A 19,172-nucleotide genomic window follows, 5' to 3' on the forward strand; every position below is an offset into this window, starting at 1 on the left:
AACTTTTTTAATTTTTTCCCCAAATTTTCCACACACAGGGTGTACTGCAGTTTTTTGCAATTAATTTTGCAATCATTTTTCTAAGTGCAGTTTTATTTTAACTGCCTCAGAGTAAGCGTCTCACTGACTGTGCCCCTCTGCTCTGCTAACAAAACTGCAGCATGATATTTCCCCCCTGGGGAGTTGCCATTAGCTCTCAAGGTAGATAATTTGTGAAGCAAATCCTTAGGCAAATAAAACAGTCTGGTGATCTTATTTTTAAATGGTTGATATGCTTTCAGGAGAAGGGGAAATCTGGATAGGTCCTTTAATTCAGTGGCTCTCAACCTTTCCAAGAGTCTACCCCTTTCAGGAGTCTGACTTGTCTTGCGTACCCCAAGTTCCACCTCACTTAAAAATTACTTGCTTACAAACTCAGATGTAAAAATGCAAAAGTGTCACAGCACACTATTACTGAAAAATTGCTGACTTTCTCATTTTTACCATATAATTATAAAATAAATCAATTAGAATATAAATATTGTACTTACATTTCCGTTTCAGAGTAGCAGCTGTGTATTCGCAAAAAGAAAAAGAGTACTTGTTGCACCTTAGAGACTAACAAATTTATTTGAGCATAAGCTTTAATGAGCTACAGCTCACTTTTCTTTTTACATTTCAGTGTATAATATATAGAGCAGTATAAACAAATCATTGTCTGTATGAAATTTTAGTTTGTACTGACTTTGCTCTTGCTTTTTATGTAGCCTGCTGTAAAACTAGGCAAATATCTAGACAAGTTGATGTACCTCCTGGAAGATCTCTGTGTACCTCCAAGGGTACGCGTATCCCTGTTGAAAACCAGTGCTCTAATTGCCAATATGTGTGCCCGTATATTGAGAGGGAGAAGGGATGTATGAAACTTGGTTTTGGATACACAGACTGGGGTTCTCGTAGCAATGGGCTCTTATCTCTCTATTACACTGATCATTTGTGTGCTGAGATTTCAAACTACCCGAATCACAAAATATAAAATAATGAATGAATGATCACTCAGCCTTTACAAAAAATCGAGGTAACAAGGCCACAATTATTTTTTGTGGTGGTGGAGGGGGAGATATTTTTTTTTCAATGAATTGTACAAAATACTTTCTCTTAGAAAAATGTATGCTTTTTCCTCTTGTACTGCCAATTCCTCCATGCAGCCCACAAACAGAATTGGAGTACATTAGGTGGCAATGTATTAGATGGGGGAAATGGAGCAATCCAAATTCATCACTGGTGTAATCCCATTGACTTTGGTGGGTTTTCTTACAGTAGGTATGAACTTGGTGTATTCTTCCTGGATGCAGTTTCCCTCTCAAAGAAGTCAAGTCTATTGCATAGTAACGTGTGTTCTTAATATTATTTGCTAGGACAGTTTTTCATGCATTCCTGCATCTAAGTGGATTAGATTTTTCCCATGGTTGGATGAGTTCTTTTGGGTTCTGATGATTTTTCCTGGACTTGGGCGAGATGCAAACTGCATTGATCACTTGAGGAACACTTCTAAGTACTTTCCCAGCTACAGCTATTCTCTGTCCGCTTCAGGACAGGAGCGTGGTGTGTTGTGTTGTATTTGTGTGGTTTTTATTTGAAGGCTTTTCCTGGTTTTAGGGACGGATGTGAAATGTTGCTGGCAGCACTGTTGTGAGCCAGAGAGGTTCCTTCAAAGGTGGAAGAAAATAGGTGAGATTTGCAATAAATCTCTCTCTATTTCTGTTTCTTAGGAAATTAAACATCAGGCTGGTTTGGGGCTCTAGTGTGCTAAGGGGGTGTGTGTCCTTTACCAGGCTGTATAGGTAGCCCGTACAGAGAGGAGTAGGGCACAAGAATGTTCAGAGAAGGTTTCCAGTCAGGTGGGTAATTATGAATGACTCTGCCAGGTAAATGCATTGGACAGGATTTTGGATCTGAACACAAAGGGAAACTCAGAGTAGGGTCTTGCTGTTGTCCTGCTCCTTTAGACTCTGCTTTTAAGGGGTGATTATTGAAAAATAATAGACAGAGGCTATTGTTGGGGGAAGGGATGAGCTCTATCCAGCAGGTCTGGATTAGGAGGCACTATGGTCCCATGGGATAGGTCCCTGTAAATCAAGAGACAAGGGTTCTAGTCCTGGCTCTGCTGAGTGTACTTGGGTAAGTCATTTATCCTCCTGCCCTGTCTCATCTATTTAAATTGCAATCTCTCTGAGGTGGGGCCTGTGGCCTGGTGTATACTGGGAACTTACATGTAGCCTAGCTACATCTCTCAGGGTGTGGAAATCCATGCTCCTGAGAGAGAGAAAGCTCTGCCAACCTAAACCCCAGCATAGATAGAGCTAGGTAGAGGAAAGAATTATTCCGCTGGGGAGGTGGATTACCTGTGCCCAACAGACGAACTCCTCCAGATGGCATAGCAGTTCCACTGAGACAGACCCTGAGTTTCATTGTGGGTGTGGACCTACTATGATGGGCCCTGACCCAACTGGGGCTTTTGGCTGTCATTCTGTTATAAATGTTTACTATTACTAATGTCTTGAGCTCAGCACGAAGTGGCCGGGGAGAAAAACCTGCAGCTTCCACCATCTGCCTCCTGTCTTTGTAGCAACGGGCAACCATGCTTGTAGCATCAGCTTCCTTTGAATGGCTGTCCTGGCTCCCTTTTGTCCGAGCAGCGCGCCACAAGTCAACTGCAGGGCAGGACTCAAAAGGGGTGCAGATTTAGGGTGATGTGATGGAACAGAACAACAACCAGTTCTTAGGGGTGTGTACACAGGCTCCCTTTTCCAATGCAACCTTTTCTATTTCAGGGGTGCGGGTCCCCACCACCTTAAACAGCTTTAGGACATATACTCTAGGGCTCCAGTGTGTCTGCCTTCTCCTTTGCTAAGCAGGGCCTCTTATCTACAAGACTGTTTATACCCAGCTACCTGGGCATGCAGTGTCTGCCTTACCCCAGCCACGCCAAACCCTCTTGGAATTAAAGCTGTTACCTAACTTCTTGAATGCACAGAGGACATTGCTCACCCCAGCCCTTTCTCATCATCTTCGTTGCGAATTGTATGATGCGGGAGGAGGGAGTTTACTGAACTTGGCTAGGGCACAAAAAGGGTTAAAGGCTCCCGTCCCTGCCTGGGTTTCCGCGAGCAGGGCAGGTCTCCCCGAGGTGTCCCCCTAGCAGAGCATGATTGATTGCATCTTCTTAAGGTCACATCCAGAGTGGTTTTGCTCCAGGGCTTTCCTGGTTTCTGCACTTTTGTAGCGGGCTTGGCAGAGCTGGGGCTCTTATTGTTTCCTTCCTATTGGATTAGCTATTTGTTGGCCCGTAAAGCGAGACTCCTGGCCTGATTTTAACAGAGGGAGAGTGTCGGTTGGGACGGGGGAGACAGACCGGGCTGGGTGCAGGAGCGATTGACCCGCCGGCGGGGAGGCGACTAGCCAGGATCTCGCCCTAGCTCCGTCTCCAAAGGGACCTGTGTAGTCAATACAGGTGGGACGCGTAGCGGGGTTGTAGTTTTGGTTTAACCCTAATCGGCGTCTATGAGTAACTTTGACCGGGAAGAATAAACCCACCGCCCCGTACACCCGCTGACACAGTTAGAGGGAGGTTTCCAGGCAGAACGCCTGACGCACCCCTCAGGCTGCCACCCCTGCGTCTACACGGCGAAAGGAACCAGGGGTGTGCGTTACATCGAGTTAGCTAGCTCGACGTCTAAACGCGCCTTGCTCGCCGTGTCACTGGGGGTTCCTGCCCAAGCTCTGAGGGGGTGGGGGGGCCGCGTTCGTGCTTTGGGCTCAGACCAGCGGAGGATCTGGGCGCAGGGCACACGGGGGCTGCCCCATCTGCGCGCTCTAGCCTCTGTTCTCGCAGAATGCTGCTGCCATCTTCCGTGCCAACGCCGCCAAGGTCGCCAGAGCAAGAACCGAGGCGCGCCGGGCTTCGTGCCACTTCTGCCTTTGCCCTGGTGGGTGGGGAAGGAAAGAGGCACCCCCTCCCCCGCCATGTCAGCTTCCTGCGCCCTTTGGTCCTTGGGATCCTTTCCCCGAGGGGGGTTAGCCACCAAGACCTGGACAGAAATCTTTTAAGAAAAACTGTCGGAAGAGGGAAGCCTCCTTCCCCCCCCCCAACACCCAACAAAAGGGAGTCAGAGGGCAGCAACCACACGGTGGGGGGGGGGGGGGCAAGAATCATGAGTCTCCTGACTTGCACGTTATTGACAACTGTCTTTTTAAAGCTAGTCACCGGGGTAATCTACAGCCCTTCCCTCCTTCAGACCCAGAGCCATGGCAATGACCAAGAGTCTTTAAGGAAAACTCCCTTGGGCTGGAATCGAAAATAACCGTCCCGTAGGGTTTATCGAGCCAGCCCATACACATGAGCGGAGAATTCTAACTGTACGGCGGGACGATTCAGCGAGCCTGTGTAGACGCAATCCCTCAGTCTTGATGAATAGCGGGTCGTGCGTCGGCTTCGTCTCTACAATGGGATTTTGCAGAGCGTTTTCCATTAGGGCCAGACTGAGCTAGACCCCGCAGTGCCAATGCAGGAATCCTTGCCTAGGGGTTTGGGCTCAGCGAAGCAGGGGAAGGGAGCCAACCCGGGTCAGTGCTCAATAGCTGGGTACCCGCCTTTGCCCGTGTGCCGTGGTGGTGTGGGAACACAGGGCTATCTGAATGAGGCCAAGCTCCCCAGGCATGTGATCGGGGTTCCTGAGAGGGGTTTTCCAAGCCAAAGACCCCGTTTGTCGCCACCCCGCCCACACGCCGCTTTCTAGGTGTTAGCCTGCGGTCCGTATTTCTCTCCCTGCTCGCTCCTGTGTATATCAGGCACCCCCACCGGTGAATGAAAGATCACTGCAAAATCACCTCGCACTCCATAAGTTTTCCTCTCCCGCCTCCCCCATTGAATTATGCCCTTAACTACCTTGAACGTGAAAGGGAGTTGTATATATCTATCAAAAAGCTGCTTTGTGTCCTAAATGAATAAAATATGTTCGTGTCCCATCAGTTCCCTGTTTGTTTCCATTATCCACCCTTATAAGAACAGGAGTTAATCAGAAATGGGTCGCCACTGGCTTTTTGCATTTATCGCCTTCCCGAGAGGCAGCCAGAAAGGAGTTCAACTTTCTCAGTTTGCTTGGCTTGGATCTTCCTTTTAGGAACAAAAAAGAGAGGAGAGGCCCCTTTGCCTTTTAAACAAATGTAGAGTGCACAGGAAGGGTTGCGGGTGTGTGAGGGTTTGTTTTGTTTTGTTTTGAACAGAGATGCGGTTAGAATCTCCCTGGCCATATAAATAATCAACATCCAACTGCTCTTTGCCTGTAGATGATCACTACATAATTGGCACCCAAACGTTTTTCAGGTGGGACTTGGAAGAAGTCAGGCTCTTTCGACAGTCCTAAGCTATCATCCTGAGTTGAAATAATGAAAATCAAAGAGCATTTGGGAAAGTCCTGGGGTTTCTCCCCCCTCCCTTGTTTGCTTCTGTTAAAGCTGATAATTTTGTCTCCGGAAAGGCTGTGCTCGGAAAGCTCCTGCAGAAAAGTAATTCTAAGAGTCTAAACTGCACAAAAAGAAATCGACGATGTTTTATTTTAATTTTAATCCTTTTTTTTTTTTTTTGCAGGCGTGCGAGCTTGTGCTTTAAAAATCAGTTTTCAGGAAAAGGCAAGAACAATGCAGCCTTTTAAAAAAATCTGCAGACTTCTGAGAATATGCCCCCCCCCTTTGATTGAATACACCGGATTTCTCTTCCTAGCAAAGGGGAAGGTTTTGTTCGTTTGGACAGTCTGTGAATACTGTTCTGAAACTTCTTTCAAGTGAGAACTGAAGAGGGAAATGTTAAGTTCTAAGAGGAGACAATACGTTAGCATCTTTGAACAGAGTCCCTTGCATGCAAATAAGGCTTTGGGCAATTTTGGTCAACTTTAATTGGAAGGTGGAAACGTGAAGTTAAGGATACATAACAAAGTGAATCTCGAGGAGACGCTCCCACGTTCTGCAATATGAATTCGTGCTGGGTGTCTGCTCTGTCTCCCCCTTTCCTCATTCAACCAAGCAAATCTGAACGCTTGGATCAATGTAGATCTTGTCTTCAACCCCTGTAGCCCACTTCTCCGATTCTAGGGATGAAGTGGGGATCCCCTTGAACGTTAGAGAGCGGATCCATCCAATGCTCAGCCCTATGCAGTCTATAGGGAGTCGAATGACACAGGCTAGGTGGGAGAGATAGCTGGGTGATTTGAGCAGTGGCTTATTAAACCCAGGGTTGTGAGTTCAATCCTTGATGGGGCCGTTTAGGGATCTATGGCAAAAATTGGGGATTGGCCCTGCTTTGAGCAGGGGGCTGGACTAGATGACCTCCTGAGGTCCCTTCCAGCCCTGATATTCTATTCTATTCTATTCTATGTGCTGGCCTTACTCTTCCTGGGTGAGACGGGCCACTCCTGCCTGCCACATTCCAGCGCTGTGGAAAGGCGGGGGGGGGGGGGGGAACAGCAGCATCTCTGTCACCTTTGCCTATTCAGAGTCGGTTTATTTAGGTAGGAACCCAAAAGGCAGAACCTCCCGCATCTGAACCTCCTCCTGAGCTGGACTCACCCGCCAGCTGCTTTCCGAGGGGGGTGGTTGCTGGTTTGGGGGGTTGTTCTTTGCTACACCCAGTGCGAGACTGGGACATGGAGCTCGCTGCGGGTCTGCTTCCTTTAGCCCGCCCTGCTGTCACTGGAGCTGAAACGAACTTTCATCCGTCTCTTGCTTCCCACTGCACCGCTTCCCCTCGAAGGGTCTCCCCAAATGATGCCGCTGTTCTGGGGGCTGCTCTGTGCCCTGCAGGCTAATGCAACCCCGTTCTGCGAGCCAGGCTCCGTTCCCCGCTCCAGAAGGCAACTGCTCTTCGCTTAAAGAAGGCAGTCGCAGTTTATGTAACGATATAATTCGGATTGATTCTTGCAATGGGCGCATGGACTGATTTGAGTGACTTCTGTGGGGTTGGGCGTTTTGTGTGTGTGTGTGTGTGTGTGTGTTGGGGTATTTTACTTTTTGCAGATCCTGGCGCAAATTTGAAACTTGCAAGTTCCTTTAAATGTGGAACAGGTTTCCCGGAGCGCGGGGGTCAGGGTAATCATAGATGCAATTTTTGCAAAGTAACATTCCAACCCGAGCATTATCCCTTTGCCTTTCACTTTCTCCAGTGACTGAGCCAGCCCTGGGGTTATCTGTATCTTCAAATGAAGAGAAGGGGGGTGTCCCCAGAAATATGGGCTCCCTCCTAGTCAGATCTACATTCCTCAGTCCACTAACTGGAAAACGCCCCCCCCCCGCCAGCTCAGGGTGAGTCTGTGCGCTTGCATAGCCTTTCACTTAATGTGCACTTTATTTTATTTAACTTTCTTGTGTTTCTTTTCTTGCCTCAAGACAAGCTGTTCCAGTCAGGTGCCTCTCTCTGCTTCCTGGGCACTAGCATGGGGACTCCACCCCAAAGTCCTGAAATAAATCTATCCGTTTAAAGTTTCTATCATTTTCACCTACTGATTTTCCCCCTCCCCGCCCCCTGTTAATGTCTTTTTCCCCCCTCTGGGGGATTGTGTCAGGCTGGGCCCAGCCAGTCCTGGATGACTTTTCATAGCTCTTGGCTGTGTGCGGACCTTTATTGGAATTAGTGGTCAGACTCCTCATTTCCCACAGCCATAAAAGGTCCTGAACTCAATTAATGGCTAATAATTATCCAGCTAACTCCGCTGCAGCCATCGTTAGCATGGGGGGCGAAGGCACGGGGGGGACAGACATGTACACGGAGGTGACTCACTCAGTATGCAGCAATGTTAATTGCGGTAGCCGGGTATAAATATAGGGCGAAAGAAGGTTGCCCTGTTCTGTCTTCATCAAATGGCCCCGCTTTGTTTATACCGAGAAGAAAGGAAACGGACACAATTTACACACGATCCACGGAGCTGACTCCTCATTATGTCCTCCTGGCTCTCGGACTCTGGAAGCCAACATTTTTTGATTAGGAATCGTTGTTCATCAGAATTAATTAGGAACAATAGAGGGAACTCCACCTTCGCCCCCGCCCCTCTCCCCACACACCCTTCAGGGTTTGTCCTTTGCCTTCTCGGGAGAAATCGCTCCCTTGTTCTCCACCGGCAACTACTGCTTGAAACGAAACGCAGTGCGGCGATTTCTCCTCTGCTCCACGTGTCTTCAGAGCAACTGGCTCTGTGCCGCTTTGATCTGGGTTGAGAAAAATGAGGGAGGGGTTTGACTTTTCAGGGGGAAAGATCTAAAGGGACCTGCCTTTAATAAGTGTTATGAACATAACATTAGCTGGGAAGGCATCAGATCTTTTGCAAGATAGTAAATTAAATCTGCACGCAGTTCAGTTTAACTCCCCCCCCCCCCCGACTTAATTAAAGAAACTCCTCTCTTGGGTTACAACCCCCCGGGTGCCCGGTTTGCTGGCTATTAAAAATGGATCTACATTTTTATTTCAGACGAATGGAGAGGGATAAGGTGGCGATCTCCCTTCGAGAATTAATTTTTGTACGGATGTAGATTTTCGGGGTCCCTCCCCGTTCTGTAGCCCATGCAGCTTGCAAGGGTTAACTTGCCAAATCATCATACTTCACTGAACGTTGAAATAGGTGGAGAGCTGAGCTAATTTTAAGCAAACAGGGACGTTAAATAGAGCGTTTGGGGGCTTTTAGAAATTATGCATTTCAGTAGGAAAAAGTGTTTTTCCCCGAAAATGGTTTTCGTTTGCGCTATAGCAGCTAAATTATTATAATACGCAGGCCCGTCAGAAAAGAATTCCAACCCTCCTAGCAGGGGTGTCTGACAGCCTGTCCTGTTACATCAGGATACTTCGCCCTTTCCATTATAAAACGGCTGAATGGTTTATAACCTGTCATTTGCTTCTTGGTATCATTCAGCAAGCCTCCTCCTCGCAACAAAACATTGAAATCAAATGTAACAAATAATTTAGCATTTATTTTAACTTTTTCATACAAGACGATCGGGATTAATTAAGGTTGTGCTGGCAGCATGCAAAAACTAATTTGACTGCCAGGATGGCATTTTAAGACACTTGTGCATCATCCTATTATCCAAAATGTTCTTTTTAAACCCTCTGATATTTGAGGCGTGACGGATCCCTTTCGCAGCCCCTTGCGCTGTCCTCTGCTTTGGACCAGCGAACTGTAGATTTGCACAATGGCCTGCAACGAGTTTGAATGAATTCTTAAATTTATCAGGCTGCTTTTTAAAAAAAAAAATACTTAATTTTTCAGGTCCCCAAAGGAACCAGTATTTTGCCTCGGGAAATTAATAAACTGTACTGACATTAGTTTTTGGATCAAAATGTATTTTAACATTAAAAAAACCGAGCCAGAAAATACTGTGTTTTAGGAAGACACGTACAGTAAGATCTATTTCGATTATATTAAACTGATGGAATCGGTATTTTCCTCCTATTTCATTTCTAATTTTCTCAGTAAAAATGCCTTAAGAATTGGGTTTTTTCTATGCAGAAGACCTGCAGAATTCCCTCTCCCTCTCCTTCAAGAAGGAATGCTGTTTCCTAAGCAGCTGTTTAGGGGCATTTGGGTAAATAATGGTTTTCCAAATGAGCGTGCAAATGAACAGATCTTTACTCAGGGAAGGAGCTATTACAGTTTATTGGGTAAATAACATGCCTTTAAAAAATAGCATAAGGGTTTACCTGATTCTAAAGAACCTTTCATCGGAACAGCTCCTTTAGGAGGCATTGCAGCTCCCCTCCATTTTCACCCCATCCCCCCGGCACACACTCGTTTTATTAACCCCACCAGTACAAAAGTAAAGAGAGGGGTGCAGGCTCTGGCCAAAGAATGGCAAACGTGTTTCCCAGCAGAATCCTTCGGTGAAGGGGAATAACCCCGAGTTCAGAACAGTCTATGGGGCTTTTCTCAGCGCGGGTGCTGCGTCCCCGTTCCAGTGTTGGCTTAGAACAGGAGCTTTTGCCAATCGGTTTGTGACCAGTAGTGAACCCTTTGAATAATCTCGTTCCCCTCCCCCGACCCCCCGCCCTGAGATCTTTTCCAGGGCAGCAGTAAACATCTGTTATGAAAACAAACACAAACTTTCCCATTGACAGGCTCAACATAGCGAAGTGAAAGAAAATAGCGCGTACAAGCAACACCCGGGATCTTTACACTGCAGCTCCTCCTCCGTTGGCTTGCCCAGTGCTGAGTTCGGGGTTCCGGCTTCCCCCCTGGCCAATTGCTGCTGACCTCCCAGCCACCCTCCCTGGCTGCAAGTGCTCCCAGTCTACCCGTAACTGCCCCCTTGTGCCTGCAGAGAATCGGGGCTTTGAAGCAGGGATGAAAGATGCTGAAATTTCTGGGCATAAGCGGGGATGAAAGGGAACTTGCGTGGGTGCAGGCCGCCCTTAATTACAATGTGGTGGTTGTGTGTGTTGTTTCCTTCGTTTATTGATGGCAGATTAAAAAGGAAAAACCCGCTAGGTAAGCGTGTGACATTCTTACCGGCTAAGCTGCGGCCCGCTGACACTAGAGCGGAGCGGCCCCTTCATGTGCCAAGGGGAGTTTGCGTATTTTTAAAAAACAATTCGCTGTATAATCTCCCTCCGACGCTGGGCAGGAACAATCAGCATTTGTGCTAAAATCCTCGGGAAGAGGATGTGCCCCAGCTCCTGCTCGAGCCACAATATCTCAGCCGTTTTAATCGGCTTTATTCCTTACAAAGCACTTGTGCACACCAGCTTGCCCAGTGTAAACCCATGTTTTCCAAGCCGCGGAAAACAGCCGGAAAGCCGCCTGTCAGGTGCGGCTGCGGACATGTGCTCTCACAAGCAGGGCTGCCCTGCCAGCTTCGTGGCTGATGGCGAAGATGACCAAACCGGGCTCACTGTTGTTCTGAACGAGGATCCTGGCACGCAAACTTCCGCCTGGAGCGGACTTTCAAAGCCAACGTCAAAAAGTCCAGAAAGCGCAGGACTTGGCAATGAAAATGCCAACCAGGAGACCCCTACATGAGAACCACTCCGGTGTATCCACCTCCGAGCCCCCTTAAAATACAACCCGCGCGCCGGGGAAATGTGTGGAAATGTGCCCTGGCTGGGTGAGAAACCAGAGATGAAGGTGGAAATAGGGATAGAGACTCTTAAAATGGCGATCTCACCAGGACTGGTTTGTGCGTGTGCCCGGCTGACAGACCCACCCTTTCCAGCCCCAGATTGTGTGCCTGGGCTAATTTAAATTCCCCTGTAATTCACCCAGTGCAGAGAGGGGTCTGCACTCTTCTCTCCTGTTCAGTGATTTTTCTTTTAAAATATAAAGGCCTGAGCATTTTCATGGGACAGGAAAACGATTACGATCCTGCCTCAAAGTGACCTCCTCCGCGGGATAGATAGCCTGAAACCAGCTGCAGGAATGCACCAAGCTGGCGAGCTACCGTGAAATTCCCCAGAGGTAGGCAGGGATTCCCTGTGCCCTGCTCAACCACTCACCCGTATTGTCTGCATCCTCTGAAAGCCTTGTAAGAGGGCTACAGGGCTAGCTGCGGGAGCGGTGCTTCGGTAGTGCTGTGGGGATAGAACACGTGGTTATGGGGCTAAACAAGTGACTCCCTCCCCCAGCCCAAGCAAGTAGACCAGCAAGGACTAGGGAACACCCCCTCTCCCCCACACACACATCCATGCAAGCGATACGTATTCAAACAGGTGCAAAATTGGATCATATGGATTTCTTTGTAAAATCAAATACCCGGCTAGCAGGTCAGGCGTCTGCTCTGGCCAGGGACGTCGGGCTTTTGACAACAAACCCACAGAATCGGTATTTGAGGATGGCTAGAGGTTGCTTCTTGATTCGGGACTTTAGAGTTGGGTGTTTGGGGTTTGCTGAGCACCAGCATTTGGTCTTCAGTCCCATTTCTTCCCCCTGGGAGGTCGAGTCTGAAATGCAGCAAAACACCCTTTGCGCTGTGCGGGTTTATAAATCCGGGACGTGGGGTTGGGGGAAAGGCATGTCATAGCCTACAAAACCAAGCGGCTGTCTTCTCTGAGAATCGAATCAAACGATAATAATTAGAACTTAGCAGGAGCGCAGTGTAAACGGAAATCACGCCTCGATTTGTTTGGATTTTGTATAGAACAAGACAATCAAAATACGTTTTTGATCTAAAACAAATTTATAACAGGGGACCCTGGGAAAACAGCGGGGATTCTTGCTCAATCTGTTTCCTCTGTCCCAATCAGGAAAGCACACTTCATATTTTCAAAAAGAAAAGGAGGACTTGTGGCACCTTAGAGACTAACAAATTTATTTGAGCATAAGCTTTCGTGAGCTCCACTTCACTTCATCGGAAACGTGCCACAAATCCTCCTTTTCTTTTTGGGAATACAGACTAACAAGGCTGCTACTCTGAAACTTGTTTATATTTTCAATAATTTTAAAGTGTGTGTGTGTGTGTGTGTGTGTGTGTGTATATATATATATATACATTAATATATATATATTGGTTCTTGGCTTTTTAGTTCCCACCACATCCTCCTCCCCGGTATAATCTGGGGTAAATCCGATATCAGTTTTGTACCTGTTTTTGCGGGGAGGAGGGAGGGAAGAGGGAGGAAAAACCGCCCCCCCCCATATGGGATATTTCCTTCTTTGTAAATTATTGTAAATCAGATGGTAAGGGGAGGAGGAAAATCCTTTCGATCTTTGTTGCAACATTTAAATAGTGCACATATTTACTACATCAGCGTTGTTAATACAAGACGGGAAAATCATTTCAAAGTAAAACTAACGGCTGCTCCCAATCTCTTTGCCTCGCCTTAGTTGGGAGCCCAACCTCTCGTTTGCCTTGTTTTGCATTTCATTTCCTCTGTTTAATTTGTAATGAATAAATAAAATCAATCCTTTAAAAAAAAATTGAGCAGTGAGCCCATCCTGTCACCGACACTGTCTAGGAATCTGTAACGAGAAAGTCCTGCTAACACAACTGGTTCCTGGGATAGTCCGATGCAGTATTTAGTGGAACGCTGCTGCTGCATTATTTCTGGAAGGAAATATACACATATATGTAATCGGGATGCTGTATATTCAGCAATCGAAAGACAGGTTTATGATTAAGAAGAGTTGCATCAGAGAGATGTCTCTGCACAGCCAGGGAACAGTACTTTCATTTATACCTTTGTGTAATCCGCATTAATAGCAGTTTTTACACGTTCGCCTGCTGTACAGGGGAATAGGGACAGCTGTGCCGGGAACCTGGGGGGAAGTTATATAAAAATCCGCGAGATTCCGCTGCGCTCTCTTCACAGGTGAAGGTGATTTCTGACCTTCTGGTACAGTTTAAGTTCTTCATACGCACCTGAGTGCACCTTAACTCAGCCAGACAGCTGAATTCTAGCACTAGAATTAAACAGATCATCGGGCAGAAGCACTCTCTGCAGTTCATTGCTTCCTAGGTATAACGCGGTGGAGTTCTAATATATGTATACGTATGTGTCTTGTGCAAAGAAATACTATTCTTGCTAATAGTCAATGCAAGATACACCTTTGTATATTAGGACTCCAGCAAAGAATTATTTGCATGCAGAATTTTTTTTTTAAAAAAAGCAAACCCGTGTGCAATTAGCAATAGCATGCTTTTAGAGACTTAACTTAAAATCTATCTGCTGTTTATACTCGAACCCTGACTCATATTAATGTAGTCTTCCAGCCCAGTTGTCATTGTTAAATGGATTTTTTTAAATGTCATTTGGAAAAAAAACAAGATTTTGTTTTCATGTCTGTTCTGCAAACACAGTGAATGGATAATAATGTCGAAAAGAAAATAACTAAGAACATTTAGTTTAACCCAAACCTAGGTCTTCCATTACCAGCTCATTTTAGGGGTGTGGAAGACACCTACGGTCTTTGTAGGAAATATTTCAACTGATTTGAAACGTCAGCTCTGCTGTTTCAACATTTAAACTAAAAACGATTTGGGTTCCAAACCTGCGGGTCCGCCCAATGAAGTGAAAAGACTCTCTGCATATTAATACATTTTCAGGAAAGAAATCTGCAATCCGCATTTCAGCACTGTTCGCCACACGTGGTTGGAAGTTTCACTGTCTACATATTTAAAAATTGGGCTCCTTCCCCTCCCTCCCTATTACTAAATAAGGAGCATCTAAAAGGGCCCTGCTTCCATCTGCAATTAAAGAGCGCAGTGAGGAAGGGAAACCCAGTAATTAGCAAGAATAATTCCACCTCTCCCCTCCGCCTGCAGTGCAAAAGTTCAGCTGGCAGAATGGATTCCAGGAGCGAGCCCAGCCACGCATCGAGCTTTCCCTCTGGGTTTGGGATGCCCTGGAGTGAGAGGCCCCTGCTCGCCGAGTCCCCAATGTGTCGCTGCACCTTCCCTGCGAATCGGCGCACTTTCCCCAGCCCGCTTCTCTGACTGAATGTTTATGAAGTCGCTCTCCCTCCATATTAATCTCATTAAATCCTACCTTTCAACCTTCTTCCGTGACCATCTGACCTGGCCACTTGAATTAAAATAGTGCTTTCTCCGCAGTCAAAGGCAGCCCATCAATCACCCAGCTATTTGCACTTCGCTCCTTCCTTCAGAGAGGGTCTGTTTGATCGGTCTGTGTCTCCGCTTCCGGGGATCACGGACAACCCCAATGTCTAGGCAGTGATCACTTAGGAGGAGCAGTATTTTTAATATTCCCAGGGAGGCGATCGCTATTATTATCGGGCGTCCAGAAAGTGGCTCTGCCTTGGTACCTAAAATGCAAAATCATGAGATTCATCTTTGCTCTCTTCAAACCAGGGTCTTTCCTACTCCGCAGAGCCCCTTCAGCGGGTAGGGGATGGGTAAGGCAGAGCATCTCTCCCGTCCAGGAAGGGGCTGCCTCAGAACTGGATGGCCCAGTCCAGACAGGAGGTCGAGCTAGATTTGTGTGTGTATGGGGGGGGGGGGGCGAGAATCGCATAAGAAATGATATGGGATCCTTCTGAAATCCAAACTCAGGTTCCTGCCAGAGCTTTGAATCAAAGGCACAAATGTAGACTGGACCATATGTTTCTCTTTCACACAGCACCCAGCAACCTAATTCTCAGTCTCTTTTAAAAACACCGGTGAGTTATTTTTTTTTTTTAAAAAAAAACTTTTAACATATTTTGGTCTTAATTGTCGGGGGGGGAGGGGGTGCAGAAACACACACGCCACGCCAAATAGTGCAGATTAAGTGTGACTGCATCTTGTGCTAAATGCAGCCGCTCTTGGCTAATAACCCAAACAATTCCCACTCCCTGACTAGCTAGATCAAGGTACATGTATATTTACCATTATTGGCCATATGCAAGTGTGCACCGCGTAATAAAGAAAGGACACTGATAGCAAAAGTGCCACACACACCCCAAAACCGAAAAAGTGTAAAAACGGTGTTGTTTTAATGTTTAATTAAAATGTTCACACATCAAAATTTCACAAGACATTCTCGTTACGACATTCAAAAAAGGGAATATCCTTGTGAAAACCATTACATGATAGCATGGGGCAAATCCCAAATAATGTTTTTAAATAGCCACGCAAACCTCCGAGCCAAAGCAAAAAAAACAACCCCAAAACAAACAAAAAATCCCCAAAAAACCTGACTGTCAAAGGAAAAGTTACAGTAAATTTTTGGAAAAGTTCATTAACCCCCCGCCTGTTTAAAATACTCGCAATTACCAAATGACACCCTCTAACAATCTCCGTGCTACCCCATTGCTATTAAATAATAGTAATAATTAATAATAAATAATCACCTCTTTATAGGATGGTACCTTGATCCTTAAATATTGTCCAGTGTGTAAGGTCAGTGTGCAAAGGGTTAGGCTTAGAGTGGGTTGATTTTTCTTAAAGGGGCAGATCAGGGAAAGGCTGCGATGGTGTTGGGGGGGGGGGGAGATAAGTGATCTGAAGAAGAGGATAGGACCAAAAAAAACCCCCTGATGGTGATGAATACATTGGAAAGTTTTTTTGGCCCTGGCGAGGGTGTCAGATTGAATGCTCTGTGCGCATGTGCGAAGGTGTCCAAACTGACAATGCTCGGGAGATGAAGATAGTGTGTAGCTGCTTCTGGGCTCAAGGAGGAGGAGAAGAATCCACAAGCCGACAAGATGAGATCCAAGGCGAGGGCGAGAAAACTGCCCAAAAGTAGGTCCTTTCTTTCCCTTCTTCCGCTTCCAGCGTCCCCTCCAGGGCCCCGCAGGATCTGTGCCGCCGGAGGGCTGGCCGGGTGGGTGCTGCTGCGGGACAGGAGCCCCCTTTTCGTGCCCTTTCTCATGCCTGGAGCGCAAGAGATGCGAGAGCCCCGCTGTCCGCCCCTTTTCCGTGTGTGAGCGGCTCCGCACTGGGTTCACAGAGCGGCGGCTGGCACTTTCCTGCGGGCTGGGGGTCTCCCCTGCACCCCACGAGCGCTTTGGCGGGGTTCACCCCGGAGGAGCTGGAGGAGCGCAGAGATGGCAGCGAAGGGGGGGAGAGAAGCGAAAGTTAGCTGCAAAGTTGACGAAAGGGGATAGCAACTTTTTTTTTTTTTATTGAGTCGTTCCAAGTCTTGTGAAATAATATTCCTGGCTTTTGAAATAGTGGGCGCTAGAGATCTGCGTTTGGCACTAGCCTCCAGGATCCAGAGAGACTTAACGTTTCAGAGAGAGAGAGAGACAGACACACAGACAGACAGACAGAGGGAAAAACCCCACTAGTCTAAGGGACAATTATTAGGAGAGAGAGAGAGAAGGGCAGAGAATTGGTATCAAATGGATCCTTTCTCACTAAGGGGTTGGAGTCGCAGATTCCTACGGGGAAGACGCTGAAACTGAAAGATTTAGACTCTCTCAGCTCGGGGGGGGGGTGTTAAGAAGGTCGGGGGGGCACGACAAAGGGGTGTCTTTCTATAGGTTGTGATTTTGGAATTTCAACTCCTAAGTTTTGCGGCAGATTTTTCCCCATCGCCTGGACTCTTCCTTCCTTCCTTCCTTTCTTTTTTGAAAAGCTGAATTTTCACACGAGGAGTTGGGTTGCTGTAGCAAAGGGTGGTTTTATTCCTACCCCCACCGCTTCCACCTCCTTTGTAGAGCCCCGCTTGAAATACCTGCTGTGTTTCCTAGCTGGGTCGATATGAAGGTTTTGGTGCAGTAGGGAATTTAGGTGCCTAGTGAATCTGTCAAAAGGTGCGCTTTTTTATTTTTTATTTTTAGTTTCTGTTTCATTCTGGCTTTGTGCAAAATATCTGGAGACTGTAAGTTCCAACTCATTCTCGGTACTACTTACATTTGTATTTGATAAGGAAGAAATTTGTATTTGAATACTTTTACAATAGTGGTGTCTAGTTCGTTTAAATGGGGGGGGGCACTTTCACACGGAGTCTTTCAGGACTTACTAATACTTGGACGTTACAAGAATATGTGGGATCATAGAGAGCAGCCCCTTTGCATGTAAATACATTTTTAACATAGGTCATGGCAGTGAGGAGGTAAGAGCGCTGTTCCAGGTAAGAAGAGTGAAGTTTGTATCTAAATGCTGGGGAAGAGGAATTAGATTCTTAAATGACCATGAGATAGGAAGGGGAAGAAAACTAACTCGTATTTTATTTAATTTTATTTCATTTTGTAGTTTAAACTTTTAATGTTCCAAAGGGGCATGAGGTGAAAGACACACAAATCCCTTGCTATTTCAAGGGTTTCTTTTGTAATTCAGGTGTATTATTATGTAGCATCTTTACTTTTTTTCAGGGCCAGGGGATATTTTTGCATGGTTTACCGGGTCCAAGTCCTACCTCCACCCAGACAGTGGCTTCCCCCTTCTTTCGGTTGGAATTGTTCTTCCAAATTTTGAACAGTACTGTCCGAAATAAGAGTACGACTCTACATACGGGCTTAATAATAAAGCAAATCGCATTTATCCCGTAGTTTGCTTCCCTTTGAATCATCGCAAAGTGGAGTGAGAGTCCGTTTACCGCAGTCTCTGACAAAGGACACTTCTTTTATTTTTAAAAGGACACAACTCACGCCCGCAGCGCCCAGGCAAGGCCCAATACCTTACCTCTCGGGTTGTGTGTTTTCAGTGTGCTCCATTAGGACACCCCACCGGCCCACATAGCTGTGTGCATGCGTGTAATACACACACACACCTTTTTCACAGTTATAAATGTGGCAAAAGGCGTGCGTGGCTTCCAGTGTACATGGGCAATTTTACATGTATTATTAGGGGAGCTGTCTTGCAATTAATACTGTGATTTTCCACCTATGGATTACAGGCCCCTATTAAAAAATACCCCGTAAAATACCGAAGTTGTTTATTTCCTTTTATTTGAGGAGCTGAACGTTTTGGAAAAGGCTCTCTTTTTCTCCTTGCTGAAGAAGCGAGGTTGAGGAGAACGGAGTCGTTGTTGTTTTGTAGTTTAGCAGCTGTCATGGGAGTGTATGTGATGCAGATGTGTGCATCTCACATCTGATTCTGCACACACCCAATTGTACCGAATGCCCCCAGCTTGCCTTTGACTAGACTCGTGTGTCTGTAGCACCTATCCTGCCGCTCCCAGCCTAGGGCCGCTCAGGGTGGGAGTCCGGGAAGGGAAGGGAGCTTCTGCAGCTGAAACGCTAGCGGGTTTCCGCGCCGGGGAGAGGAGCTGGGCTTTAGCTGCCTGGAACAAGCCACTTCGCTTCTGCACTCGGCGCTGCAGCTCAGACACGGCTCTTTTGCACGAGCACTAATGTCTATTCGGAAGGCTGAGCTCTGATTAACATCAGGTGTTTCATACACTACAGGGCCCAGCGGTTTATGGGGTTTCAGCCGAGGATTTTTAGGGATCACAGTTCAAAACAGTAGCCCAAAGCTACGGTTTCCATCTCCCAGGAGTATATTATTTGCAAAACAGATTATACGCCTACCTACACGACAATGTGTGTCTCTCTGTATATCTAATACAGTCGGCTGTTGATGTTCCCACACGTCACACACCGCTCCAGCACCCCTCTTCCCCAACACACCTCTGGATCCGCACTCGTTAAGCCTCGATCCCATTGATGTGTGTTTGTAGTTACTAATACGCCCATATATCCTGTGGTAAAGCGATACACACACCTTCCGCGCACTTGGTATGCAGGCTAGTGGTGTACAGTATATTAAAAACACAATCT

General features: G+C 46.7%; 1 protein-coding gene and 1 long non-coding RNA gene across 6 annotated transcripts in view; one reads left to right on the top strand and one right to left on the bottom strand.

The window, feature by feature from the left end:
* Positions 1-19,172, top strand: part of PRDM16 (PR/SET domain 16) — a 454,451-nt gene that overhangs the window by 7,220 nt on the left and 428,059 nt on the right. For 2 of the 5 annotated variants that reach the window (XM_038376894.2, XM_038376892.2), the window contains exon 1: positions 16,072-16,188. The exons of 2 other annotated variants lie outside the window; for them this stretch is intronic. In XM_038376894.2, the coding sequence (XP_038232822.1) occupies positions 16,152-16,188 (37 nt within the window). In that variant the 5' untranslated portion in view covers positions 16,072-16,151. Of the gene's footprint in view, positions 1-16,071; positions 16,189-19,172 lie in introns of those variants that run through there. One more of the 5 variants, XM_043499852.1, reaches the window with a different exon arrangement.
* Positions 12,442-15,954, bottom strand: LOC119845098. Its single transcript, XR_005289506.2, has 3 exons — positions 15,798-15,954; positions 14,495-14,771; positions 12,442-13,053 (listed from the first exon to the last, which is right to left on the bottom strand). It is a non-coding gene; the product is annotated as an uncharacterized LOC119845098 (long non-coding RNA).

Source organism: Dermochelys coriacea, chromosome 18 (genome assembly GCF_009764565.3).
Source record: "Dermochelys coriacea isolate rDerCor1 chromosome 18, rDerCor1.pri.v4, whole genome shotgun sequence".
In the NCBI taxonomy this organism is placed as follows: Eukaryota; Metazoa; Chordata; order Testudines; family Dermochelyidae; genus Dermochelys; species Dermochelys coriacea.